We start from the raw sequence: 27,705 nt of genomic DNA, 5'->3' as shown, positions 1-27,705 counted from the left end.
TCAGCTGATGTGAACGCTTTGTTGTTGTTGGAATCACAAGTTGCTCCTTTAATTAAAGAACAATATATTTTATGGTATGAAAAAGCTGTTTGCTGAGTAATAAGTCCACAGTCACAAAGGAAGTGTATGTAGGCCTACATGTTTTTAATCAATGCTCAACATTTCACCATGAAAAAACATATTTTATGCAACACAGGAAAATGGTAAGACTTTGATCTTCAATACTTTGGTCTTGTTTATTCAGCAGCTTCTTTTCCCTGTAAGAAGAAATAAATAATATAATGGATCAGTAATAATAATGAACATGATAAATATATGGATAGAATATAATGGATCAGTAATAATAATGAACATGATAAATATATGGATAGAATATAATGGATCAGTAATAATAATGAACATGATAAATATATGGATAGAATATAATGGATCAGTAATAATAATGAACATGATAAATATATGGATAGAATATAATGGATCAGTAATAACAATGAACATGATAAATATATGGATAGAATATAATGTATCAGTAATAATAATGAACATGATAAATATATGGATAGAATATAATGTATCAGTAATAATAATGAACATGATAAATATATGGATAGAATATAATGTATCAGTAATAATAATGAACATGATAAATATATGGATAGAAGAGATTGGATCAGTAATAATAATGAACATGATAAATATATGGATAGATCTAACCTTCCTTTTTTTAGCCTTACCTGAAATGTGCTTCTTAGAGATCATAAATACAGTTGAGTGTAAAAGGTCTGTATTGACCTCTGAGAAGACTGAATCATAGGTGGTGTTGATGTGGTCATATCTGAACATGAGTCAGGTACAGGTTTAGAAGCAGTTCTGTACCTTTCCAGAGTCACGTGTCTTGGCTCTGAGCTTGTTGACCTGAGTCTCAGCGATGTCAGCACGCTCCTCAGCCTCCTCCAGCTCATGCTGAACCTTCCTGAACTTAGACATATGGCTATTGGCTGCTTCCTCCTGGGTGAGGAGAAGAGAGGGAGAGCAGAACATCAGCATTTAAAGTTTGAAGCTTCAGGTAGCAAATTAATATTCTGTTTTTAAAAGGTATTTAAAAAACTAAATACAAGATTTAGGATAACAATGTATACAGGGAGCTAGATGATACAGCAGAGAAAGTGAGTGACAAAATGCATTGTCAGATTTAGGATAGCAATGTATATGGATAGCAATGTATGAATGCCCTCTGTGACTCACCGCTTCCTCAGAATGCCTCTTGTAGGCCTTCACTTTCATCTGCAGCTTATCTACCAGGTCCTGAAGTCTGCTAACGTTCTTCTTATCCTCCTCAGTCTGTGGGAGAAGATCAAAGAATCAAAGTCACAATAGTTTTATGCACAAACCTTTCTGTATTAGTGTCAAGTGTGTAAAGGCACTTTCTCTATCTTTTACCTGGTAAGTGAGCTCCTTGACTCTGCGCTCATACTTGCGGACTCCCTTGACCGCGTCTACACCTCTTCTCTGCTCGGCCTCCACCTCAGTCTCGAGCTCACGCACCTTTGTGGAAGAAATAAACGTAGGAGTTTGTTGGAGGTCGTGAAATCAGACGTAACAAATATTTGTAAAAGAGGTATAGTCTTCTACCCAGTCAAGGGGGCACAATTGTCATCTGTTCCTATGTACTCTTTTAAAACATTTATTGAAGGGGTCTGTAATAATAACAACAACTTTTCATTATCTAGGTCAGTGGTTCTCAAAGTGGAATTTACATTTCAATTTGTTTATGTATATTTCAAGCAAGAACAGATTAAAAAGCACGGGATCTTTGGAAAAAGTTTAGAGGGTGCAATACAGTACAATGTAATATTATTAATCCACAATTTATGTTATTAACTCTTAGATAAACAACGGGTCTGGGAAGCTCACAACTCAATTCTTCTTGTATTTGAAATATGACTTTTTAACCATTTTGTCATGCGTTTAGTGGTGTATGGTGCATTACCAGTACGGCAATTAAAGGTTACCACTCTCATGTTTTAATGTTGTGACATTACTTCCATTATGGAGCTCGCGCCATGGCAGTTGAGAGTAGTTTGCCAAGTGAGCCAACATGAAGAAAGAAGCACCGACATAAATACATTTTTATAAAAAAACGTTGAAGGTAAGCGAGTGTAAAATCACCATATTCAAGACGGTAATGTTTCTGGAGCATGTACATATGTTTGTTGAGATGTTATGTTGTATTTTCAGGTTTTATGAACTTATTCAAGTCCGCTAGCATACAAGCTAATTCAGCCTTTAGCCTGCTAGCTGCTAGCCCCGCATAGCAACGCTAGCTTCCCTAGCAACGGCCAGTGAATGAGACAACTATAGAGAGAGAAATTATTACTACGACATTAATTCGATGATTGTATATTATATTCTGTGTTGATGTTTATTGTGAATTATTATTATTATTATTATGAATGAAATGGCAGATTAGATGAAGTCTGCTGAGACAATTAAGCCTGAATGAAGCAACTAGATGAATACATTTGAATTTATTTAAAGGTCTTGGATCAACTCCATTAAATAAGTGTCAAATTATTATAATTTGTTGTTATGATCATAAATTCACTGTAATTTAAGCTTTAAAACTGCAAGATTTTCTTTTTGCCCCACGGCAAAATGTGTAGAATGACAGGAAATGACCTTTAAAACTGCAACATTTTCTCTCTGATGCAGAGAGGGGGGACTTAAAAATGTCCCAGGGCCCGAGGCTTGATTAGTCCAGTCATGCACTGAGGAAGTCATAGGAAATCTGCGTGGATGCTATTTTTATCTCACTTTAAAGTAGGAGTTGTGTTTTGATATTATGAAGGGCGTCCCTGATGAATTCGCTATCACAAAAGGGGTGGTCCCCAATGCAAAGAAGTTTGGGAACCCCTTATCTAGGTGGGTTATTGCGAGAACAAGTCACTAAACAATGCTCCTGTGTATTTTTATATGATCAAATACATTTCCAGCAATCAGTCTTTCAATCCATCCTAATCCACCCTGCTGGTAACTCACCCTGGACTCCAGTTTCTGGAGCTGCTTCTTGCCTCCCTTCATGGCCAGATTCTCAGCCTCATCCAGGCGGTGCTGCAGGTCCTTGACTGTGACCTCCAGGTTCTTCTTCATCCTCTCCAGGTGAGAACTGGTGTCCTGCTCCTTCTTCAGTTCCTCAGCCATCATGGCCGCCTGGAATAGTAGTTTGTTTCATTTATGCACCAATTGGCACAAATCATAACGTCCCTCTGAGATCTTTGTTGTTCTTAACCAGCCCTGCTACCATTGGCACTTGGGGACAAATCAAGTTGATGTAATTCAAGGACTCACGTCAGTGATTGCCTTCTTGGCCTTCTCCTCTGCATTCCTGGCCTCCTGGACGATGTCGTCCACCTCTCCCTGCACCTGCACCAGGTCAGTCTCCAGCTTCTTCTTGGTGTTCAGAAGGCTGGTGTTCTGAAGGAGGAAACAAGACGATTTGTTTGAATCTCAAGAGAACTTGCAAGTCACATGACTGAAATTATCAAAATCTAAGGCAAGCACTGTCAAATTCCAGCTGTGTTTAAACTGTATGCTTGGTTGAGTTTCATTAGAAATGGATTTTGACCCATACCTGGGAGTGCAGCAGTCCAACACGCTCGCTGGCGTCTACCAGCTCAGTCTCAGCCACTTTGCGGCCTCTCTCTGTCTGCTCCAGAGCAACTCTCAGCTCCTCGATTTCAGCCACCATCAGACCGTTTCTGCGCTCCACCATGGCTGCCTGCTCCTTCATGTCCTCTGCGACACGGACGGCGTCGTCAAGGTGCAATTGGGCATCCTGGGGTTCACAATGACATACGTTCATTAGGACTTGTGGAAGTAGAGGTGATAGGATCGATCAGTGATAGAAATGTTCATTGGTAAGAATTTCCCCAGTATCGCTACCTTTAGTACATAAACCACTCTATTCAAATCCTCTGTTCTATTATTTTCTACAGATTTCAAAACAAATCCCTCTCCATGTTCAGGTTCTTGAGCCTGCTGTCCCAGTCCCTTTACCTTGAGCTGTCCCTGGACATTCCTCAGCTGTTTCTGGGCCTCAGCGGCCTGCCTGTTGGAGTGGCTCAGCTGGATCTCCATCTCGTTCAGGTCTCCCTCCATCTTCTTCTTCACCCTCAGGGCATCATTCCTGCTCCTGACCTCAGAGTCCAGGGTGCTCTGCATGGAGTCAACCACCCTCTGGCTGTTCCTCTTGATCTGCTCCATCTCCTCGTCCTTCTCAGCGATCTTCCTGTCCACCTCACCCTTGATCTGGTTCAGCTCCAGCTGCACACGCAGAATCTTGGATTCCTCGTGCTCCAGTGTTCCCTGGACAAACAGAAGCAGTCAGAAAAATCATGTTCAATACATTTGTATGTAGGAATTAAATATGTATGACTACAACAAACTCCAATACAAGGATCATTGGACTGTAGCTGGCGTTGGCTAGTGTAACACTGCTTTCCCCATCAAACAGCTGTAGTTTGTACCTCAGCCTCCTCCAGAGCGGTCTGGATCTCAGACTTCTCTGTCTCCACGGTCTTCTTGGCCTTCTCCAGCTCATGGATGCTCTTGCCAGTCTCTCCAATCTGCTCAGTCAGGTCAGAGATCTCCTCTGCACACACACACACACACAGGAGCAGTTTACACTTGGGAGATTTTCAGTGGATATTCCAGTGTGCTGAATTTGACGTGAAATCATATTAACAGTTAATTAATTAACAGCATTTCATAGGATCTTGCAAATCTAATCGCCGACCACTTATTGGAATGTTCAAAGGAATAACAACTACAAGTAAAATATTTACAAATTATACTGTATATGACAATTCTGAAATGTTGTAAAATTAATGTTGATGATTACAGTTCCCTCCATTTTCAAAACACTAGTCAAACATGAGCCAAATAGAACTGCTGCCAAATGCTCACGTTGCAGGTTCTTGTTCTCTCTCTTCAGAGTCTCCAGATGATCCAGAGCCTCCTCGTAGGAGTTCTTCATCTTGAAGAGTTCAGTGCTCATAGAGCGAGCCTCCTTCTGAGCTCCTTCCAGCTCAGCCTGGCCCTCCTCATACTTCTGCTTCCACTCTGCCAGAACCTAGGAGAATCCATGGAATTTTCATTAGAAGTCATAGATGAAGAGTTTTTAAATTAGAAATGAGAAATAATTATACAATTGATAAAAAATATAGGTTTATTCATTTTCACCTTGTCAAAGTTCCTCTGCTTCTTGTCGAGGTTGGCGGCCAATGCGTTGGCTCTCTCAACATCAATCATGAGGTCCTCCACCTCTCCCTGCAGCCTCTGCTTGGTCTTCTCCAGGGAGGCGCACTTGGAGTTGGTCGCCTCAATGGTCTCCTCAGCATCCTGCAGACGCTGGGCCAGCTTCTTCCTGTTGGACAACAGAGGGTGGTTTAATGGTGTATTTATTTTATTTTGATAAACAATACATATTGATGTAACATTTTCTCAGAGCCCCCTACCACCCATCCACACCATATCTGAGTTTTTCTGTTGTGTGCGACTCACTTGGCCTCCTCCAGCTCCTCTGTACGCTGGATGGCATCAGTTTCATACTTAGTCCTCCACTGAGCCACCTCACTGTTGGCCTTGGACATGCCACGTTGCAGCTCTGCCTTGGCCTCCTGCTCCTCCTCAAACTGCTCCCTCAGGAGGTCACAGTCATGGCGGGCAGACTGGACACCGTGGGCCAGTGCGTTTTTAGCCTGTGAGAAAGAAAGAGAAAGACAAAGAATGATTAGCGAGATGCTCAAACAAATTATGGGGAAAAGTCTCTGAGGGTGGAGAGACAGTAGAATTCTCTGAGGGTGGCGTAGTCACCGTCTATATGAAGATATAGCTCTAAACTCTGTGGACGTGGAGTCCATTCTGGGTCCCTTACCTTGACCTCCTCCTCAATCGCCCTCTTCAGCTCCTCCACCTGCTGGGTGAAGGCCTGTTTTCCTCTGGTCAGTTGAGACACCAGGGCTTCCTTCTCCTCCAGCTGGCGGCCAAACTCACCTGCAGGGACAGAGGGACATCTTGTTAATAGGGTCTCTGTTCTCTAAGATTGAACATTTATTTTGAGGTATCGTAGGGCAATGTTAGGTGGGGAATAGTACAGTAGAAGCTATGTGGATACAGCCCCCAACACGTTATTGTGTTTTCTGAAGGAAACCATTGGCTTGTTGTTTATTGCTGATGGTACCATTTTCTGTCAGGAGTCTGGCTCTCTGTCCGCTGATGTCGTTGACCTGGCGAACATTCTCATCATTCTTAGTCTTGAGCTCACTCAGCTGGTCCTCAAGAGTACGGCACATCTTCTCCAGATTGCCCTGTTAGTGAAACATGTTCCATCATAACTTTATATATGGGACTCCTGTCAACTTCAGGTTACTTGAATGGTAATGTAGTTGACCCTCCTCAACACTGCTTGACCAAAACATCACTACTCACCTTAGCCTTGGCGACAGCCTCCATGTTGCTAGAGAGGTCATCAATCTCCATCTTGTACTCGCTCTTCTCCTTCTCCAGCTTCTGCTTGACGCGCTGCAGGTTGTCGATCTGCTCCCCGAGCTCAGCCACACTGTCGGCCTGCTTCTTGCGCAGAGCGGCGGCTGTGGCCTCATGCTGCAGGGTGGACTCTTCAAGATCACGACGCAGCTTCTGGAACTCAGCCTCACGCTTCTTGTTCATCTCAATCTGAGAAGCAGTGGCGCCTCCGGCCTCCTCCAGCCTCTCGCTGATCTCCTCAAGTTCCCTGGAGAGATCGGCCCTCTGCTTCTCAACCTTAGCCCTGGCAGCACGCTCAGCCTCAATTTCCTCCTCCAGCTCCTCAATACGGGCCTAGAACAGGGGGCAGGAGCAGGGGGGATGAACACTACAATACAGTTGAAACAATTGAACCTCACAAAATAATAATAGTTTGTATATTTTGCATAAATGTGTTTAATAAAAAGCCAGTTACACTAATATATTCAGTAGACAGTGGCCCATGCAGGAACCAAAACCACAATGCTCAGAACCACCATCTTCCAACCTACTCAGCCATCAGAAGCCACCGGGAAATGTGTGCTACCAGAACAATGTTTTTCAGGAAATGATTAAAGTCTGTGCTTTTCTGTACTGGAGCTTATATCCTGTACTGTACCTGGAGTTCCTTGATCTTCTTCTGCAGCTGAGCTCCCAGAGACTGCTCATCCTCAACCTTGCTGAGGAGCTGGGTGGTCTCAAACTCCTTCCTAAGAAACACAAATACACCGATTGCAGAGTTAGTTTTTGTTTGATAGTGTAAAGGGAGAGAATCATACCATTTACTTTGCTTTTAAAAATACCATTCAAGTGTTAATTCCTTATTACAAGAATTTGTCAAGAACAACCATTATAGCAGGTAATACTGTAGTCATTTGCTTGTGTTTACTTCTTGATTTTCTCATCAGCTTGCTGCTTGTCATTCTCCAGGTCCATTATGGACTCCTGGGCCAGTTTCAGATCTCCCTCCAGCTTTCTCTTGGATCTCTCAAGGTCCATACGGAGCTTCTTCTCTTGCTCCAGAGAACCCTCAAGCTATGAGATAAAAACACATATAATGTTCAAATCTAAACAACTGAAGATATCATCTTACATACTATCATGGCCAAAATGTCAAACTCCACTCACGTCGTCCACTTGCTGTTCCAGCTTGGTCTTGGCCTTGGTCAGAGTGTTGACTTTGTCCTCCTCTGCCTGCAGGTCATCCAGTGTCTGCTGGTGGGCCTCTTGGAGGGCTTTCTTCTCCTTGGTCAGCTTGGCAACACTCTCATCCATAGACGCCATCTCCTCTGTCAGGTTTTTAACCTGTAAATGGCCACAACATAATTATACTTCACCATAAAGGGGAGATTTAGTTTGTTATATATTGCATTCATTTCATTTAGATAAAACAAGTCATCTACATTTACTGTACTATAGATTCAACACTAGATGGAAGTGTTCACAACGCCAGTGTACTGAATGGAAAACATAAATGAGGGGGATCAGAACATGCAATGAATGTTGAGAGTACCACGCAACTGAAATTCTACTATTGTACAACGTGAATTCCATTTCTGTTAAGCTATGTTTTGAGGTGATTATTGTTTGGTTAGACTGTCTATGGTAAGACACAAGACCTTGTTTTCAGTGGCGTGCTTCTCCTTCTCCACTTTGGCCAGGGTGAGCTCCAGGTCATCAATGTCCTTCTTCAGTTCAGAGCACTCATCCTCCAGCTTCCTCTTCTTGGCAGTCAACTCAGCATTGATCTCCTCCTCATCCTCCAGCCTCTCGGTCGTCTCTTTGAGTTTGGCCTCCTGCTGGATCTTGCTCTTGATGAGCCCCTCACACCTTTCCTCAGCATCATTCAGACTCTCTCCTTCCTGGTTTCAGAACAGGAGAAAAAATTCAGCGACCTAATTTTTTGTGTCAAAATATACACTTTAGTCAAAAAGTTCAGAGCAAATCAATAGACATTCATGAAATATATACAATATATAACATGGGCAATAAAAATGTGTGAGTTAGCCACATACTTTACAGAGTGTTCATATGTGTGTGTATGTGTGTTTATTCATGTGTATGTAAATGGGGCCATACGAGGGTAGTTGTTCACTCACAGATGCGACTTGGAGCGACAGGTCATTCTTCTCCTGCGTCAGGGCCACCAACTTCTCCTCCATTTGCTTCTTTGTGGACAGAGCCTTGGCCAGGTCTGTCTTCATCTTCTCATAGTTCTCCTTCATGTTGGCCAGCTCCTTCTCAGTCTCAGCGCTCTGCAGCAGGGGCTTGATCTTGAAGTACAACTTCATCCATGGCCAGGTTTTGACATTCATGAATGAGCGGATGTTGTACTGGATGGCGTAAATTGATTCTCTGGTCGACAGAAACGATGGAGTGGCATGGTGAGTGATTAGATGATGGGATTAGATGAACAACAAAACAGAACCACCTGTCACTGTTTGTTTACAGCTGAGCAAAGGGGTTAGGGAAATGTAACCCCTCCTAAATTCACAGATAGCGGACTAGATGCAAGGACTGACAGGTTATGCTAAGCTCATGATGCATTTTATATTCTTCAAGAATTAAAAGGTAAATACCACACATTTAAATGACAGTTGAACAGCCCAATCCCAAACTGCAGCTATAAAGCTAGAATCCTTAGTTGCTACATCCATTTCTGGACTAAATGAATGAACCCAAAAGCTTTAGTAGACCATTATAAGATGTACTTTCTCATTCTGAACAACTCACAGCATATACAGTATGTAATCATAATGCATTAGATACAGGTGGTTGACAGAAAGCTTTGCCAAGATGTCTGCTATTCCTCACCTCCTCTCCATCATCTTGCTAAACTCTCTCCTCATGAGGAATCCACGGCTGAGAGCCTGGACCATGCCGACTAGAGAGGCCAGCTTCTCATCTCTCATCTCCTCCAGGACACCCAGCAGACCGGCTTTGAAGAACACCTGAGACACAGGTTAACATTGTCAATGGAACCACAGATGGTGACAGATAGAAAGGGTTGAATCAAAAGAGGGGAACAACACCACTAGATTGATTTAAACAACATTAACTTTGCAACGGTTACAAACAAACCATGTGATACGTTGTTTTCTAAGTTGTAAGTTATTGTACTGTTGTACAGAGCCTTCAGAAAGTATTCACAGCCCTCAACTTTTTCCAGCCTGAATTTAAAATGGATTACATTGAGATGTTGTGTCACTGGCCTACACACAATACCCCATAATGTCAAAGTGGAATTATGTTTTTAGACACATTCTTTACAAATTAATTAATTTGAAATGAAAAGCTGAAATATCTTGGGTCAATAAGTATTCAACCCCTTTGTTATGGCAAGCCTAAATAAGTTCAGGAGTAAAAATGTGCTTAACAAGTCTCACAATAAGTTGCATGGACTCACTCCGTGTGCAATAATAGTGTTTAACATGATTTTTAATGACTAGCTCATCTCTATACCACACATACAATTATCTGTAAGGTCCGTCAGTCGAGCAGTAAATTTCAAACACAGATTCAACCACAATGACCAGGGAGCTTTTCCCCTTGACTCGCAAAGAAAGGCACCTATTGGTAGATGGGTAAAAAAACACATTGACTAATCCTTTGAGCAGGGTGAAGTTATTGATTACACTTTGGATGGTGTATCAATACACCCAGGCAATACTAAGATATAGGCATCCTTCCTAACTCAAACATACCATTGGATAGGTTGTTTCTAAGTTGTTAGTTATTGTACAGTTGTAGATTAATAATGTACACAGATACAGATAACTGCAGCCATACCACTCTAACACAATGCACATGGTAATGAGTTTAGTTTCTCGTCTATACTTGTGATGAATGACTGAAGAAAAAAACAGTACAATGTTTTTCCACCTTTTCCATTAGTTAAATGAAGAAGAAAGAACAAAAGGATGGATAGATCAACTGGAGAGATTTTATATGGTACAGGTTTAAATTATTATTCAAGTTGTGTTTTGATGTCAGCTTTTGCTGGGGGCATTTGACTGACCTTGGTGTGTCCAAACTTGTAATCCTCGTGATTCACATCAATGGACCCAAGCAGCTTCTCAGAAGCCTTCTTGTTGTCCATGAACTGGCCCTCAGGGATGACACTGGCATTCAGTACTTTGTACCTGAATGAGGAGACATTTTTAAAGTATGTCAAGTTGTAATATGTTGGTTATATTTCGTAAAAGGTAAGACTATTCTGATGCTGGGAAAACCTTTGTGCATTTGTGTTTGTGTGTGTATACCTTTGTTTGAAGTCAGCATAGATGATTCTGCTGGGGAAGCCCTTTCTGCAGATCCTGATACCCTCCAGTACACCATTACACCTGAGCTGGTGGATAACCAGGAAGTTCTCCATCAGACCTGGTAAAACAAAACAAGTCTCTTTTAATACTCATAAACAGGTTAAAGATTGGGATTGTTAAAGTCACTGATAGTGTACTGATAAGATATTCTTGTACCTGGAGTCTTTGACTCGTTGGGGATCAGGCAGCGCACAAAGTGAGGATGAGTGCTCCTCAAGTTGGTCATCAGCTTATGTAAGTTCTCCTGTAAGAGGGTTACAAACCATTTTCTCAGAAATAATTTACGATAATCAATGCACATTTTAAAGGACTGAATATACACATTTCAAAAGCTCACCCTGAACTGGGAGGACACAGTCTGCATGGAACCACCCTTCTTCTTGCCTCCTTTCTTGGCTTTATCTGTTAAAATGGGGAAAAGTAAAAGATAACTACAAAAGTACATTTCCTAGAGCGGGTGGAATAAATAGAATATTAATAAGAGTATGTAAGAAATTTAGAGTGGTCTTGTCTTCAGCAAGCACACTAATTATAAACCAGAGAATCTCTGGTTAACTTCACATGTATCTAGAGGCAAATGCTGCCAATGAGATTGTGTTAAATAAGACCTACTGCATGATTAAATTAACCAAGTCTATGAGTAAATCAACCTAGTAATAAACGTTGAGAAATTGTGATACATTGAAAGACCAAAGAACATTTGGGTCTGACTTGTAACTAGTATTTAATTAAATGTTGTGACATGATGCTAGTCTTACCCTCAGGAGGGGGAGGGGGATACAGGGCAGCCAAAATTTTGACTCCTGACTTCCCGTACAGTTGACAAACTGAGTCGTTCAAGGGGTCCTTGTTCTTCTCCAGCCAGCCAGTGATGTTGTAGTCCACAGTTCCGGCGTAGTGCACCAGGGAGAAGTGGGCCTCTGCCTTGCCTTTGGCAGGCTTGGGCTTCTCAAACGCCTTTGTTTTACCAAGATGCTGGGCGTACAGCTTGTCCTTGAAGGTAGTGTCTGAAGACTTGGGGAACATGCACTCCTCTTCAAGGATGGAGAAGATGCCTAATGGCTTTACGAAAAGAGATGTATATCAAATTAGTGATATTTCCGTTTAGGATAACATTCATTCCTTTAGTAAACATTCTATTTGCGGATTACATTCATTTCGGGGAACATAATAGGAAACATATTGAGTTCTCAACAGTCAGATACGTTGTACCACTGTGATAATATCTCACACAGGGCTCACTATGATCTTTGCTTTTGCAGTCCATTACAATCCTCACAGACAGCTTACCTTCTCAATAAGCTCAATGCAGGCAGCCAAGTCCATGCCGAAGTCAATGAAGGCCCAGACGATTCCCTCCTTCTTGTACTCCTCTTGCTCCAGGACGAACATGGTGTGGTTGAAAAACTGTTGCAGTTTCTCATTGGTGAAGTTGATGCACAGCTGCTCCATGCTGTTGTACTGTTGATGGAGTTTTAAAAGGGATCATTTCATCATACAAGGTTGTAATCCCTCTCAATCACAACTAAGTGTCTTGTTCTGGTCTCATACTCACATCAAAGATCTCAAACCCGGCAATGTCAAGCACACCGATATAGAACTGCCTTGGATTCTTGGTGTCCAACATCTCATTGATACGGATGACCATCCACAAGAACATCCTCTCATAGATGGACTTGGCCAGAGCACTGACTGAGTTATTAACCTGCAATGATAATACCTCAAATTAATACATGAGATATTGACCGTGTCTGGTGATAAGGTGATAAGACCTTGGGATAAACAACATCACTATTTTAAAAAAGCAATGCACTCGTCCCCAAAATAATTCCAGTGCTCAGAAATTGGTAGATGCTGTGTTTTGCAGTCTTACCTGAGCCACAGTCTGTCCCTTGGTCACATACTCGTTGCCGACTTTCACTCTGGGGTAGCACAGAGCTTTCAACATCTCAGCTGAGTTCAGGCCCAGCAGGTAGGCGATTTTATCAGCCACTGGAGAGAGAACCAACAACAACAGACTCAGGGACACAAGATCACTTGTTTCTGATTTCACACTGACAAAATAGTTTGGATAACTTTGTGAGTTTGGTTTTGATTTTCTCCCATATTCATCATTTCAAATCATTTCGGGAGTTTGGAATTTGGTTTCCAAAAACTCTCCTGCATGACTTTTGTAATGTAATTTCTCCACTTAAGACGAACACCCAATGTAAATGAATCCTTTATCCTTTATTAAGAGTAACATTGTTAGACTAAAATGAAAACAATGCCTTCCAATAAGGAGAAAGTTATCATGTTTGTTTTGCATGTTTCTCAACCTTACAATAGGGGTAAAAGCAGAACATTGTTTGAGAGTGATCCACGTGCATTAGCAGTAGTGATTGAGAAGGATTTCCTACTGGAAAGATGTCCTAGTTGAAGGAAACTGATAACTCATGTTACTCTGAAAGGGGAAAGAACACTCACTTAATGGTGTTGAATGACCTTTGCTCTGACTTTCTGGTGAGGCCTAATCACTCAAAGGCTAGAGACACTGGGTGAGATTTCAGTATAATATGTAAATGCTGGTAAATGCTAGTAAGTAGTGTATTGCTGTTGTTGTTTGGCTTCAATACACATCTCACCAGATTGGGTCTGCTGTTCTCTGACTCCCTGACCCTGTAACTCTGCCATGAGGTTGCCAACATGATAGGGGAGTATAAGCCAATTTGCAAACAGTTGTGATTCTCTTTGACATTTGAAATGGTTTGAACAGTTGTGATTCTCTTTGATATTTGCCTTAGAAATTAGAATTAAGAATATTGGGAATGTAATAATTTGTCATACAGTGAAAAGTTATTCTGGATTTCCTGAATCAGAAATAGCCTAAACTGTTGTTCTGGTCTGTCCTCTCTCTCTCGAGGTTATGGTGAATGTGACCACAGATGGTATCTAGATGCATGGAAGGGATCATTCCACCGAGAACAGTGTGATCCTTAACCCCTCCAAACGTATCTCATGCTGCTTGTGGACTGGCCGGAAAACGGATAAGACAGAATGGACCACAAAGGGTGGTGGCGGCGGCTCAGGTGAGAGTTTCGTCTGCTTGGGGATATTGAAATCGGGACATTATCAAGGGCCATCCACATTGACAGGCATGAGTTCCATGTGTACCATTGTGAGGATGAACTGCAACGCTATCTTAAGAAGAAAACAAAGAGACGCCAGAAGAATGAGTGCTGGGAGGGGGAGGGGTGGTCGACCGTTACCGTAACTGATTTAGGATGGTCCAAAATTGTTTATTTGGGGGTATTAGGTTGATTGTGGGGGTCTGCACACTTTGAAATGTTATTTAGTAATTTGGACTAGAAATTGAGATACTGATGTGTCACTAACATGCCACTGGCGACAGTATAAGACAAGGACAAAGTTAATGCTAGAAATATCAGATGAATATACTATATGTTGACATGTAGTACATGTATACACCCCTGTCTTTAGATGAACATTCTGCCAGTGTCGGTGTGTGAGTCTTAAATTAAAGTCATAGATTCAAGAAGCATGGGATCATTTATCAGTAGTTTAAAGTATGATTCGGAAAGTCGAGAAGGAGAGAAAATGATTAAACATGTATTCTTTATCTTCCCTGTTCAAGGCAATATGTATTCAAGGTGGTGTGGAACATGTGAGTGATCACTGTTCCAGATGAGGGACTAATTATTTGACTTGACCACGTTTTAGTATGTTTCTTAAAGTGGCCTAGTAGCAGTAATTCATATGTTATGGGTCAGATGGAATGATCTATGTGCAACTGTATTTGTGGCCGGTGGCAAAGTACAAAGGGGCCTGTCTCTGAGACAGAATATTTCCACAAGAGTGAGATAGGAGTCATATCGTAGAGCTAACTATATAGAGTGTGAACTATTGGCGTATAAAACTTTCTTATAGCTTCACTGTTTTACATCATTATATAAATTGCTTATTCTCAAATAGCTGTTTGTGTATGAGTCTGGGTAATTAACAAAGGACTGAGGCAGGCTGCAAGAATGTGGACTTCCTAATCTGAAGGCTTCTCCTGACTGATATGAAGACTGGGAGACACCACCTGCCTAGCCACAGAGATTCATTGTACATCCTAGACTCAGAAGGGGAGAGGGCTTGTTTGGGAAAACAATCCTTATACTTGGGAAAACAATATCTATACTTGTTGACTGCATATAAGCATGAGAAATAGAGGCGAAGTGAGGATGACATGACGTGGGAACACCTCTCCTGTTGCCTGATGAGGAAACCTTGGTGAAAGCATGAGTTGGTGTTTTTAGAGCCTTCATGTTTTTATGGACCCCAGCAGAACAGTATCCTAAAGGTATAGAGTCAGGCAGGCTAGGGGAGAGTGGGAATCATCATGTTATCAGGTATAGAGTCAGGCTAGGGGAGAGTGGGAATCATCATGTTATCAGGTATAGAGTCAGGCTAGGGGAGAGTGGGAATCATCATGTTATCAGGTATAGAGTCAGGCTAGGGGAGAGTGGGAATCATCATGTTATCAGGTATAGAGTCAGGCTAGGGGAGAGTGGGAATCATCATGTTATCAGGTATAGAGTCAGGCTAGGGGAGAGTGGGAATCATCATGTTATCAGGTATAGAGTCAGGCTAGGGGAGAGTGGGAATCATCATGTTATCAGGTATAGAGTCAGGCTAGGGGAGAGTGGGAATCATCATGTTATCAGGTATAGAGTCAGGCTAGGGGAGAGTGGGAATCATCATGTTATCAGGTATAGAGTCAGGCTAGGGGAGAGTGGGAATCATCATGTTATCAAACGTTGGGATTTTTGCCATATATGATCATGCATAGTTTAACGTATTACTAACACTGGTCATATTCCGTTTTTCTTTTCAAGTCTCTTAGGAACCAGAAGGTTGAAGAGAAAGTCCCCTGCCGCTTATGATGTTTCCATAAATGAACTTATGTAATGAAGCATGTGTGTACCTGTATGAAAGGAAGGTCTTAAGTTAAACCATTCTACTACAATGGCTTTACAAGTGTTAGACCATTGGAATAAGGATAAGTTATTAGTTAGATTGTACAACCCAGAATGAAGGGTTTGAAAGGATAAAGTGTCATTTTATGTGTTGATTTCACTTACTTTTATAGAAGTATTTTGATAGAACCTCCTTTGCTAGTTTAAGCCATAATCTAATGCTCACCTTAACATGTTACAATAATTATAACGGAAGTGATAAAAGGAGGGAATGTGATGGAACATTTTATGTTTGTGTGTTTTCAGATCAATGCAGCTTTTTCTTAAAATGCTTCTTCTTATTACCAATTCTGTTGGGTTCATGCGAGTGACTGATTGTACTCACTATCACTGTATAAGCAATTTGGCAGTACGCCTAGAACATTGCTCCGGGAACCAAGAGGAGTATCCTTAGTGGAGAATTTCCATTACACTTTCATGTGGCACTGTCTGTCTTAGGTGTTCTATTTCTATGTTTGGGACTGGGAATGGGACTAATGTTCTACATATTGTATATCTATGAGTGGGACTCACCCTCTGTGCCGTCTGGCTCGGCCTGCTCCTCACGCTGCTTCTGCTTGAATTTCATGTTGCCATGGTGCACTACAGCTCCTGTCAGCTTGTAGATGCCAAGCTTCTCCTCATTAGTGAAGCCCAGGATGGTAATGGCATCCTGGCAATAAGGAAGAAGTACAACAGTGACGTTACGCTACAGTTCTGTGCTCACTCCAGAACGAATGGGATGGATAGATTTGACTCTTGGCCAACACATTAGTAGACGGCAGCACAAAATGAGTTTTACACAGTTCCACAGGGCACTTAGTGGCGCTCTCTTGTGGATGTCTTAAATGTATGTGCCTCAAGGCGAAGTGTGAAGGCATGAAAAGTTCCTTTATGTTCATGCTTATGTAACAGTATAACTTTAAACCGTCCCCTCGCCCCGACACGGGCGTGAACCAGGGACCTTCTGCACACATCAACAACGGTCGCCCACGAAGCATCGTTACCCATCGCTCCACAAAGGCCGCGGCCCTTGCAGAGCAAGGGGCAACACTACTTCTAGGTTTCAGAGCAAGTGACGTAACTGATTGAAACGCTATTAGCGCGTACCCGCTAACTAGCTAGCCATTTCACATCCGTTACACTTAACTAACACAAGGCATTTTGAATCAAACAAAAAATACATGAAAGTTCCCAGCTGCCACTAAGTGACAGTGCGTTCAGTGTGTATGATGGTCCTACCCATTATATATCTATAGTTTGGTTAACCCTTTGTTTGACTCACATCTGTGGCATCCAGCTCGTCATTGTCATTAATGCTGGCCACAGCGATCTGACCCTGGCTGCACATGGGGAAGTCGTAGGGGTTGGTGGTGAGGAGCGCCAATTCTGTGGACAACGGAGAACAGCTTGTCAGTTAAATCTCTTAGAATTCTGCTGTCCTACCTTTACAGTATCTCTCCCTCCTTTACTCAATAGATGGTCTCAAGGATACATGTAGTATATAATGAATAGCATCAAAAGAGGAGACTGAGACTTGTGGACTAGTGCATCACAGTGCATTACTTGATAGATTTTTCCCAAAGACTTTCCAAATGTCTAGATGCCTTGTTACCTTGGATGTACTCATTGTAATAGTATTATTAGTGTGGACTATTAATATTTTTAACAAGTTCCACGGATGGGGGTGGGAATAATTTCCCCTGAACCTCTACTTTGTCGTACCAACTAGCTCAGGTTTGTGGCCTGTCATCATCTGGAAGAAGATGTGGTAGCCTCTCTCATCGGGCAGCTGGAAGGACACTCTGGACTTCTCCAGCAGGTCTGAGGGTGAAAGAGAGAGCGCGAGTGACACAAAGAGAGAGAGAGAGAGAGAGAGAGAGAGAGAAAACAAGATGAAATCAAATTTGATGATATGATCTACAAAAAATGATCTGTGTGAATTTAGGAAAGCATTGAGAAACAATCAAAACCAACTCACATGTCTCAATGTCAGCTTTAGCCAGTTTACCAGCCTGGAAGTGAATCCTGATGAATTTACCCTGTAGTAGAGCATGGGGGTTAGGAATAGGTCAACAAATAAATAAACATTTTACTTTGATAGACACCTTTAAATGTTACAGTTTGTTGGACATCTATTGATATAACAATAGGGAACTACTGAAATACATTTTTCTAATATAAGGTAACTTCCACAGTATGCCCCTCATACTTACAAAGCGAGACGAGTTGTCGTTCCTCACTGTCTTGGCATTACCGTAAGACTCCAGCAGAGGGTTAGCTGCAATGATCTGATCCTCAAGAGACCCCTGATTGAGACAAACACAAGTTGCTCAGAAACGGGAAAAGTGTTCAAGTTTGTTTTTCTCTGACTTGAACAAATTTCTTGAAACATGATTCACAGCTGGAAAAAAAGTTTGCTCAGAAAACCAAACTGAAATGTGTTAAAAAGGCAAACATAAGCACAACCTACCTGCATTTTGTTGGGGTCTGCTTCCTTCTTGCCACCAGACACTGCAATGGTGGCAAAGTACTGGATGACACGCTTGGTGTTGACAGTCTTTCCTGCACCGGATTCTCCACTGGTTTATATGACAGAGAAAGAGGGGTTTTAGGTACATGTTTGAGTGTCAGATTGGCTTTCACCAAGAAATAGCATTGAAAAATACTTGTTTTCTAACATAAGTAAATCATTAACAAATATTCCCTTTCATCGACTCATTATTACACATAGCCTAATGCTCTAATCCATTCATAATGTCATGTATTTCATCACACCAAGTGACCCAACTTATTACAATAGGAACACTTTCTCAAGTGACATTTTAGTAAACAACTTACGTAATCAGGACGGACTGGTTCTCCTTATCTGGAACCAAAAAACACATTGCATATCATACTGCAACATTATGGGTACATTCGTATAATCATGAATTTTATTTTGGAACATTTTCCATTCATGGATACTGAAATCAGACATTCCCAGCAAACTGTTCTAACCTAGACGAGAAAACTCTAAAGCATATTTGAATTTGATTTGATTTGATTTTACACCCAACTATCCATCCATCCGTCCATCCATCCATCCATCCATTAGCACTTATGGACTTTGATATCTATATGCACTTAAGTCCGGTCGACCTTTAAGTCCGGTGAAATTCTCCTGTCTTAGCTGGTGTCCTGTGTGAACTTAAGTTTTCTCTATCTCTATCTCTGAGGACCAGAGCCCTAGGACCATGCCACAGGACTACCTGACTTGATGACTCCTTGCTGTCCCCAGTCCACCTGGCCGTGCTGCTGCTCCAGTTTCAACTGTTCTGCCTGCGGCTATGGAACCCTGATCTGTTCACCGGATGTGCTACCTGCTGTTTTTTGACTCCCTATCTCTCTCTCTCTCTCTCTCTCTCTCTCTCTCTCTCTCTACAGCACCTGCTGTCTCGACCTCTGAATGTTCGGCTATGAAAAGCCAACTGACATTTACTCCTGAGGTGCTGAACTATTGCACACTCTACAGCCACTGTGATAATTATTTGACCCTGCATGTCATCTATGAACGTTTGAACATCTTGTATGGCCTTAATGGCCATATACTCCTATAATCTCCAGCCAGAAGAGGACTGGCCACACCTCAGAGCATGGTTCCTCTCTAGGTTTTTTCTTAGGGTCTGCATTGCTTGGTGTCTAGGGTTTTAGACTGGGTTTCTGTATAAGCACTTTGTGATATCTGCTTATGTATAAAGGGCTTTATAAATAAATGTGATTGATTGATCCATCCATCCATCCATGAGATATCGTACCAATCATCATGAACTGAAAGGCGTTGTCAGAGACGGAGAAGATATGGGGTGGAGCCTCCACTCTCTTCTTCCCTCTGTAGGCGTTGACAACCTCTTCGTCGTACACAGGGAGCCACTTGTAGGGGTTCACCGTGGCACAGAAGAGCCCAGAGTAGGTCTGGATGAAAGCATAATTACATTTGTGGATTAGTAAAGTCAGATGTACTTTTACCTGGATTTATGTGAGGATGTGGGTGTACTTTGGTTTAGTGATGTGGGTCTACTGTATTGATATGTTTTGGTTTCTACCTTTCATTTATGTGTAGTAATGTATGTGTGTATTTATTACGTTCATGTATGTGTGTGTTTGTATGTGCAGGTTTCTTACGTAGATCATCCATGCTGCATAACGCTCTTTGAGGTTATACAACACAGAGGCTTCATTCAGGTAGGTCATCATGGCCATGTCCTCAATCTTGTCGTACTTAGGGGGGTTCATCTCATAGATGTCTGCATCTTTGAACTCTTTTCCTTCCTGAAACAGTCAGAAATCTAGATTACACACAGATCAAACTGGACATGACTGAATGCTTTTTGCTCATTAAATACAAGTTTAATCATTTAAAAAATGCATATCCACATTAATCCAACTACTTTGTTATCACCCACTGACATAACTGGTGATTCTTGACTAGTCAACATGAGAAATTCCATATAATTTATAAATTGCAGCAATAAAATTGATGTCTTTGAAGATTATATTCTGCTTACAAAAAACATTGGAAGTTTGTTTTTGCATTTAGTTGACTTTTCAAGAATTAGAGTGATTGCGCAAACTTGAACTTGAATAGTTTTCAGATCAGACTTACCTCCTTACTGCCGTCAGGTTTGGTAACTGTCACAGTACACTTCCCGTCGGCCCTGGCAGTGACTAAACCCTTAAGGTACAGCTCCACCTTGTCTGTCACATAGCAGGAGTTCTTTGAATCAAAGGGCATGGCTTGTGCCTCCATCCTCTCCTTCTCAGATTTACGGAGGTATATGGCAGCCTTGCCGTAGACTTGCATCTCAGCGTCCGTACTCATGGTGACGGATAACTAGGAAAGAGATGAAACAAGAAACATTATTGACTCTGTGGTGCTTCCTCCCCAGTCAATAGAGATAGGTGAGCGATATCTCTCACAAAATATTCTCATCACTTTTTATGTGAAGACTGGAACCATGTCTCACCTTCTTTTCCCCTTCCTACAGATGAATGTGTACTTCTTGGAGGACCCTGTGAAACATGAGAGTGTTGTGAAAACCCACAAGTCTAAAGCCTTATCATTTAGACCCGGAAGGGCTAGAAAACATTTAACTCAATCATTACATGTCAAATTCAACTACAGGTGCAACTGGTAACTTTCATTTACTACACATCCACACATTCTGTTAGGAATTCAAATAAATACCCCTGAAAACCCTGTTACATTCTAGAACACCCTTTCAAGTGCAGGAGCACCACTTTGTACTGTAAATGAAAGTTACAGATTTTAAGTAAAACATAATAATAACAAAATTACTTTTAATGCCACTTGATTTAATATTGTAAAATCTTACAGAACTCAATTCAAATAGTGCAGTTAGCTACTGCCTCAGATGCTGAGTGCAAGGATGAGACACATTTAAAAATCTAAGGAGGTGGAGAGGTCTTACCACAGAGGAAAAAGGTATCTGACTCATGGATGCTGGGGCCTCAGCCTCCTTATATCTGGTTGGAAGTGCTAACCAAGCAAAAGTTAATTATGTCCCACTCTGGGAAAGGAAATGAATTGGATGAGAGAGGTGTTTATTTCTGTGTATCACTAGCACCTCCCACTTCCAGGAGCGCCACACTCCCATTACATTACTTTTTAATGTTTGTCTCCGAATTGAATTTCAGTGAATTAACATAAATGAGAGATTTCATTACTAATAGTTATGACAATATCAAAAGTTTGATTAATCTAATTGATTCCAATGTTACTACCACTGACCCTCAAATACTGTAGTGGAATCCATGTTGCCCCACTACAACTAAAATAGTTTTCATTAAATCTAATCTGACCTTATTTAGTTCCATTTAAGTCGCATTAATCCTCATCAACAACTTTATATATATGTTCACCTATTATTTATATGATTTAGCTTGTAAACACATCTGAACTGTCTCCTCACCTCATGCTTGTGACGGAGTTGGCCGTTACCTCGTGCTTTGCTCAGTTTGATTTATCACCCTGGTGGAACCATATTAAATTAAGATTTAAAAGCTAGAACGGAAACATTTAGGCTTTTAATTCCAGCTCATAAAACTGTTAAATATAATGTTTAGGTAAACTATATATAAACATACATACAAGTATGTGAACACCCCTTCAAATGAACGGATTCGGTTATTTCAGCCACACCCAATGCTGACAGGTGTATAAATTCGAGCACACAGCCATGCAATCTCCATAGACAAACATTGGCAGTAGAATGGCCTTACTGAAGAGCTCAGTGACTTTCAACATTGCACTGTCATAGGATGCCACCTTTCCAACAAGTCAGTTCATCAAATTTCTGCCCTGCTAGAGCTGCCCCGATCAACGGTAATTACTGTTATTTTGAAGTGGAAACGTCTAGGAGCAACAACTGCTCAGCCGCGAAGTGGTAGGCCACAAAAGCACACAGAACATAACCGCCAAGAGCTGAAGCACCTAAAAATCGTCTGTCCTCGGTTGCAACACTCACTATCGAGTTCCAAACTGCCTTTGAAAGCAATGTCAGCACAATACCTGTTTGTCGGAAGCTTAATGAAATGGGTTTCCATGGCCGAGCAGCCGCACACAAGCCTAAGATCACAATGCCCAATGCCAAGCGCCAGCTGGACTGGTGTAAAGCTCACCGCCATTGGACTCTGAAGCAGTGGAAATACGTTCTCTGGAGTGATGAATCACGCAAAACCATCTGGCAGTCTGACGGACAAATCTGGGTTTGGAGGAAAGCTACCTGCCCGAATGTGTAGTGCCAACTGTAAAGTTTGGTGGAGTATGAATAATGGGCTGGGGCTCTTTTTCATGGTTCAGGCCAGGCCCCTAAGTTCCAGTGAAGAGAAATCATAGCGATACAGCATCAATGATATTCTAGGCGACTCTGTGCTCTCAACATTGCGGCAACAGTTTGGGGAAGGCCCTTTCCTGTTTCAGCATGACAATGCCTCAGTGCACAAAGCGAGGACCATACAGAAATGGTTTGTCGAGATCGGTGTGGAAGAACTTGACTGGTCTGCAAAGAGCCCTGACCTCAACTCCATCAAACACCTTTGGGATGAAGTGGAACTCCGACTGCGAGCCAGGCCTAATCGCCCAACATCAGTGCCCGACCTCACTAATGCTCTTGTGGCTGAATGAAAGCAAGTCTCCACAGTAATGTTCCAACATCTTGTCGAAAGCCTTTCCAGAAGAGTGGAAGCTTTTATAGTAGCAAAGGGGGACCAACTCCATATTAATACCAATGATTTTGGAATGAAATGTTCGACGAGCAGGTGTCCACATACTTTTGGTCATGTAGTTTATCAACAATTGGATAGTTGTTCCACGAAATGAGTCCCTTTAGCATCCCTTTGACATTTTCAGTAGAAATTGTGAACCAATATTGCATTTTAAAAGCATGTTTTAGTAAATGAAATGCTCTGATCTCTAATATAAATAAAGACTTGCTAAAGTGGCAAAATTGGCAAATAAAACGGTTTCATTTGCCAAGTTTCACTACCCATAAGGGACTCATTATGTGGAACGACCCATGTCCTATTGAAGATTCTGGAGGAGCTTTTATTCGTCTCACATTTCAGTTGGCTAAAACTGTCCAGTAGATTCTTATGACTCACATATCACCAGTACAGTATTTCAATAATCTTATCCACTCATATTGCTGACAGCGATATAGCTGCCTCAAACATTTATTACACTCTGATATAAACTGCTTAGCAGCTGATCTGGCTTCAACGATGACCTTTATTTATGACCTTTCTGTGGGCCATGAATTTTCTGAGAGACCACTGAGCATCACTCGATGCAACATACACATACCCTGCAAAGGCCTAAATGTAAGAAAATAAATGTGGCAAATGATTTTCTATGCTCTGAAATGGCACAAGTCACACTGTTAAAACTCATCGAAACATTAGACGTGTGATATGAAACATTTGGTGTTATAATTTGGTCCAGTGTGGCTCAGTTGGTAGAGCATGGTGCTTGCAATGCCAGGGCTGTGGGTTCAACTCCTCTAGGGGGACCGGTACAAACAAATATGAAAATGTATGCACTCACTACTGTAAATCCCTCTGGATTAGAGCATCTGAAAATGAAATGGGGGGGATCATTTCAATTGAGAATATTAACCAAAGTCAGCTGAACAAGCCTTATTGGAATGATGAGTTAAGGGACCTATGTTCTGTAATGTGGAGAATGTATTCATACAGCATAAAGAAACTCATTTAAGAAAAAACAGCATGTGTTTAAAAAAAGACTGCCTATTCTAACACAGCTTTCAGAGAGGGCAGTTATTACACCTTGAGTAGATACAGATATGAAATAGTCTACAGTTCTGGAACCTAATAAGTTAGGAACAAAACAACAACAAAAAAGTTCCATTGGAAGTCCAGGAAGAGCAGGGGGAGGTTGAACTCTGATAACACACAGGTACTTAATGAAGAGCAGGGGGGGTTGAACTCTGATAACACACAGGTACTTAATGAAGAGCAGGGGGGGTTAAACTCTGATAACACACAGGTACTTAATGAAGAGCGGGGGGGGGGGGGGGTTGAACTCTGATAACACACAGGTACTTAATGAAGAGCAGGGGGGTTGAACTCTGATAACACACAGGTACTTAATGAAGAGCAGGGGGGGTTAAACTCTGATAACACACAGGTACTTAATGAAGATTAGGGGGGATTGAACTCTGATAACACACAGGTACTTAATGAAGAGCAGGGGAAGTTGAACTCTGATAACACACAGGTACTTAATGAAGAGAAGGGGGGGTTGAACTCTGATAACACACAGGTACTTAATGAAGAGCAGGGGGAGGTTGAACTCTGATAACACACAGGTACTTAATGAGTAGTAGAAGGGGTTTGCTAATTTGTTCTCAAGTAATGAAAATGTGGCATATTTTGAGGAAGAATTTTATAAAGCCACATGTTCACTGAAAACTGAACTTGAAAAAATAATGTCAGAACTCTCTTATATCTAGCATTTTATATAATGTTCCCAACATAAGAACAGAGTTTGGTAGGAAGTCATATTATATAATATTCCCAACAAAAAAACTGAGTTTGGTAGGAAGTAATTATATATCATGTTCCCAACACAAGAACAGAGTTTGGTAGGAAGCCATTTTATATAATGCAGTGGAGGCTGCTGATGGGAGGGCGGCTCATAATAACAACTGGAAACGAGCAAATGGAATGGTATCAAACGCATGGAAACCATGTGTTTGCTGTATTTGATACCATTCCACCCATTCCACTCCATCCATTACCACAAGCCCATCCCCCCCAATCAAGGTGCCACCACCTCCTGTGATATAATGTTCCCAATACAAAATAAGAGTTTGGTAGGAAGTCATATTATATAATGTTCCCAATACAAAATAATAGTTTGGTAGGAAGTCATTTTATATAATGTTCCCAATAGAAGAACAGAGTTTGGTAGGAAGTCATTATATTTAATGTTCCCAACAAAAGAACAGAGTTCGGCAGGAGTGCTTTTAGCTTTGCTGAACTATCATCGTGGAACATTTTACACAGCTATTTTCATGTCTCTCCAGGAATGTTCGTTCGGGTTCAAGTCCTGGCTCTGGCTGGGCCACTCAAGGACATTCAGATACTTGTCCCAAAGCCACTCCTGCGTTGTCTTGGATGTGTGCGTAGGGTTGTTGTCCTGTTGGAAGGTGAACCTTCACCCCAGTCTGAGGTACTGAGCGCTCTGGAGCAGGTTTTCATCAAGGATCTCAATGTACTTTGCTCCGTTCATCTTTGCCTCGATCCTGACTAGTCTCCCAGTCCCTAACGCTGAAAAACATCCCTACAGCGTGATGCTGCCACCACCATGCTTCACCGTAGGGATGGTGCCAGATTTTCTCCAGACGTGACGCTTTGCATTCAGGCCAAAGAGTTTAACCTTGGTTTCATCAGACCAGAGAATCTTGTTTCTCATGGTTTGAGAGTTTTTAGGTGCCTTTTGGCAAACTCCAAGCGGTCTGTCATGTGCCTTTTACTGAGGAGTGGCTTCCATCTAGCCACTCTACCATAAAGGCCTGATTAGTGGAGTGCTGCAAAGATGATTGTCCTTCTGGAAGGTTCTCCCATCTCCACAGAGGAACTCTGGAGCTCTGTCAGAGTGACCATCGGGTTCTTGGTCAACTCCCTGACCAAGGCCCTTCTGCCCTGATTGCTCAGTTTGGGCAGGCGCCCAGCTCTAGGAAGAGTCTTAATGGTTCCAAACTTCTTCCATTTAAGAATGATGGAGGCCACTGTGTTCTTGGGGACCTTCAATGCTGCAGACATTTTTTGGTACCCTTCCCCAGATCTGTGCCTCGACACAATCCTGTCTGAGCTCTACGGACAATTCCTTCAACCTTATGGCTTCATTTTTGTTCTGACACGCACTGTCAACTGTGGGACTTTATATAGACAGGTGTGTGCCTTTCCAAATCATGTTCAATCAATTGAAATTACCACAGGATGCACCTGAGCTCAATTTCAAGTCTCATAGCAAAGGGTCTGAATACTTATGTAAGTAAAGTAGTTTTTATTTTTATTTTTAATACATTTGCAAAAATGTCTAAAACCTGTTTTAGGTTTTTCATCAGGGGTATTGTGTGCAGATTGCTGAGGAAAAACATTTATTTAATCCATTTTAGAATAAGGCTGTAATGTAACAAAATGTGGAAAAAGTCAAGGGGTCTGAATAATTTCCGAAGGCACTGTACGTGTCACGCCCTGACCTTAGAGATCCTTATTATTCTCTATGTTTGGTTAGGTCAGGGTGTGACTCGGGTGGGAAATTCTATGTCTTCTCTTTCTTTGTTTTTTGGCCGAGTGTGGTTCCCAATCAGAGGCAGCTGTCTATCGTTGTGTCTGATTGGGGATCATACTTAGGCAGCCCTTTTACCCACCATTAGGTTGTGGGATCTTGTTTTCTGTTTAGTGTCTTAGCCTGACAGAACTGTGCCCTTTCGTTTTCGCTTTTGTTATTTTGCTTGAGTGTTTTTTGAATAAAAGAATCATGAACACTTTCCACGCTGCGCTTTGGTCTACTCTTCCTGCCACCAACGAGAACCGCTACAGAAGCTCCCACCAAAAACGGACCAAGCAGCGTGGCCAGGAGGAGTGGACATGGGAGGAAATCCTGAATGGAGAAGGACCCTGGACGCGGGTCGGAGAGTATCGCCGTCCAAGGGAGCAGATGGAGGCAGCGAGAGCGGAACGGCGACGATACGAGGAGTTAGGTCAACAACGGAAGCCCGAGAGACAGCTCCCCAAAAAATTTTGGGCCGGGCACACGGGGAGATTGGCGGAGTCAGGGTTTAGACCTGAGCCAACTCCCCGTGCTTACCGTGGGGAGAGTGTGACTGGTCAGGCACCGTGTTATGTGGTGATGCACACTGTGTCTCCAGTGCACATTCACAGCCCGGTGCGCTCTGTGCCAGCTCCTCGCATTTGCCGTGCTAGAGTGGGCATCCAGCCAGGACGGATTGTGCCGGCTCAGCAGTCCTGGTCTCCAGTGCGTCTCCTCGGTCCAGGATATCCTGCGCCAGCTCTACGCACGGTATCTTCAGTTCGCCAGCACAACCCAGTGTGGCCTGTGCCAGCTCCCCGCACTTGCCGTGCTACATGGAGGATTCAGCCAGGACGCGTTGTGCCATCTCTACGCTCCAGACCTCCAGTGCGCCTCCACGGCCCAGTATATCCTCCGCCGGCTCTACGCACTATGCCTCCAGTGCGCCTTCATAGCCCAGTGCATCCTGTGCCAGCTC

The 27,705-nt window shown here is 42.2% G+C and overlaps 1 protein-coding gene across 1 annotated transcript; it reads right to left on the bottom strand.

The window, feature by feature from the left end:
• Positions 1-123: 123 nt before the first annotated feature.
• LOC139568324 (myosin heavy chain, fast skeletal muscle-like) lies at positions 124-21,433 on the bottom strand. The gene is made up of 41 exons (XM_071390084.1): positions 21,358-21,433; positions 20,893-20,938; positions 20,532-20,759; positions 20,051-20,197; positions 19,684-19,840; positions 18,728-18,755; positions 18,360-18,468; positions 18,103-18,195; positions 17,868-17,928; positions 17,612-17,710; positions 17,172-17,275; positions 16,421-16,559; positions 12,760-12,878; positions 12,442-12,591; positions 12,177-12,347; positions 11,645-11,948; positions 11,224-11,288; positions 11,043-11,130; positions 10,827-10,944; positions 10,583-10,706; positions 9,379-9,515; positions 8,664-8,919; positions 8,184-8,426; positions 7,693-7,869; positions 7,454-7,599; positions 7,184-7,274; positions 6,490-6,879; positions 6,242-6,368; positions 5,936-6,054; positions 5,563-5,759; positions 5,242-5,425; positions 4,966-5,131; positions 4,527-4,651; positions 4,057-4,365; positions 3,632-3,835; positions 3,349-3,474; positions 3,040-3,210; positions 1,441-1,545; positions 1,246-1,341; positions 877-1,008; positions 124-257 (listed from the first exon to the last, which is right to left on the bottom strand). The coding sequence occupies exons 3-41, from the start codon at positions 20,745-20,747 to the stop codon at positions 237-239; spliced, it is 5,814 nt and encodes a 1,937-aa protein (XP_071246185.1). The 5' UTR covers positions 20,748-20,759; positions 20,893-20,938; positions 21,358-21,433; the 3' UTR covers positions 124-236.
• Positions 21,434-27,705: the final 6,272 nt, after the last annotated feature.

The sequence above is a fragment of the Salvelinus alpinus genome, chromosome 2, assembly GCF_045679555.1.
Source record: "Salvelinus alpinus chromosome 2, SLU_Salpinus.1, whole genome shotgun sequence".
In the NCBI taxonomy this organism is placed as follows: Eukaryota; Metazoa; Chordata; class Actinopteri; order Salmoniformes; family Salmonidae; genus Salvelinus; species Salvelinus alpinus.
Note: the sequence above shows the minus strand (reverse complement) of the source record. Positions and strands in the feature narration are given on the sequence as shown.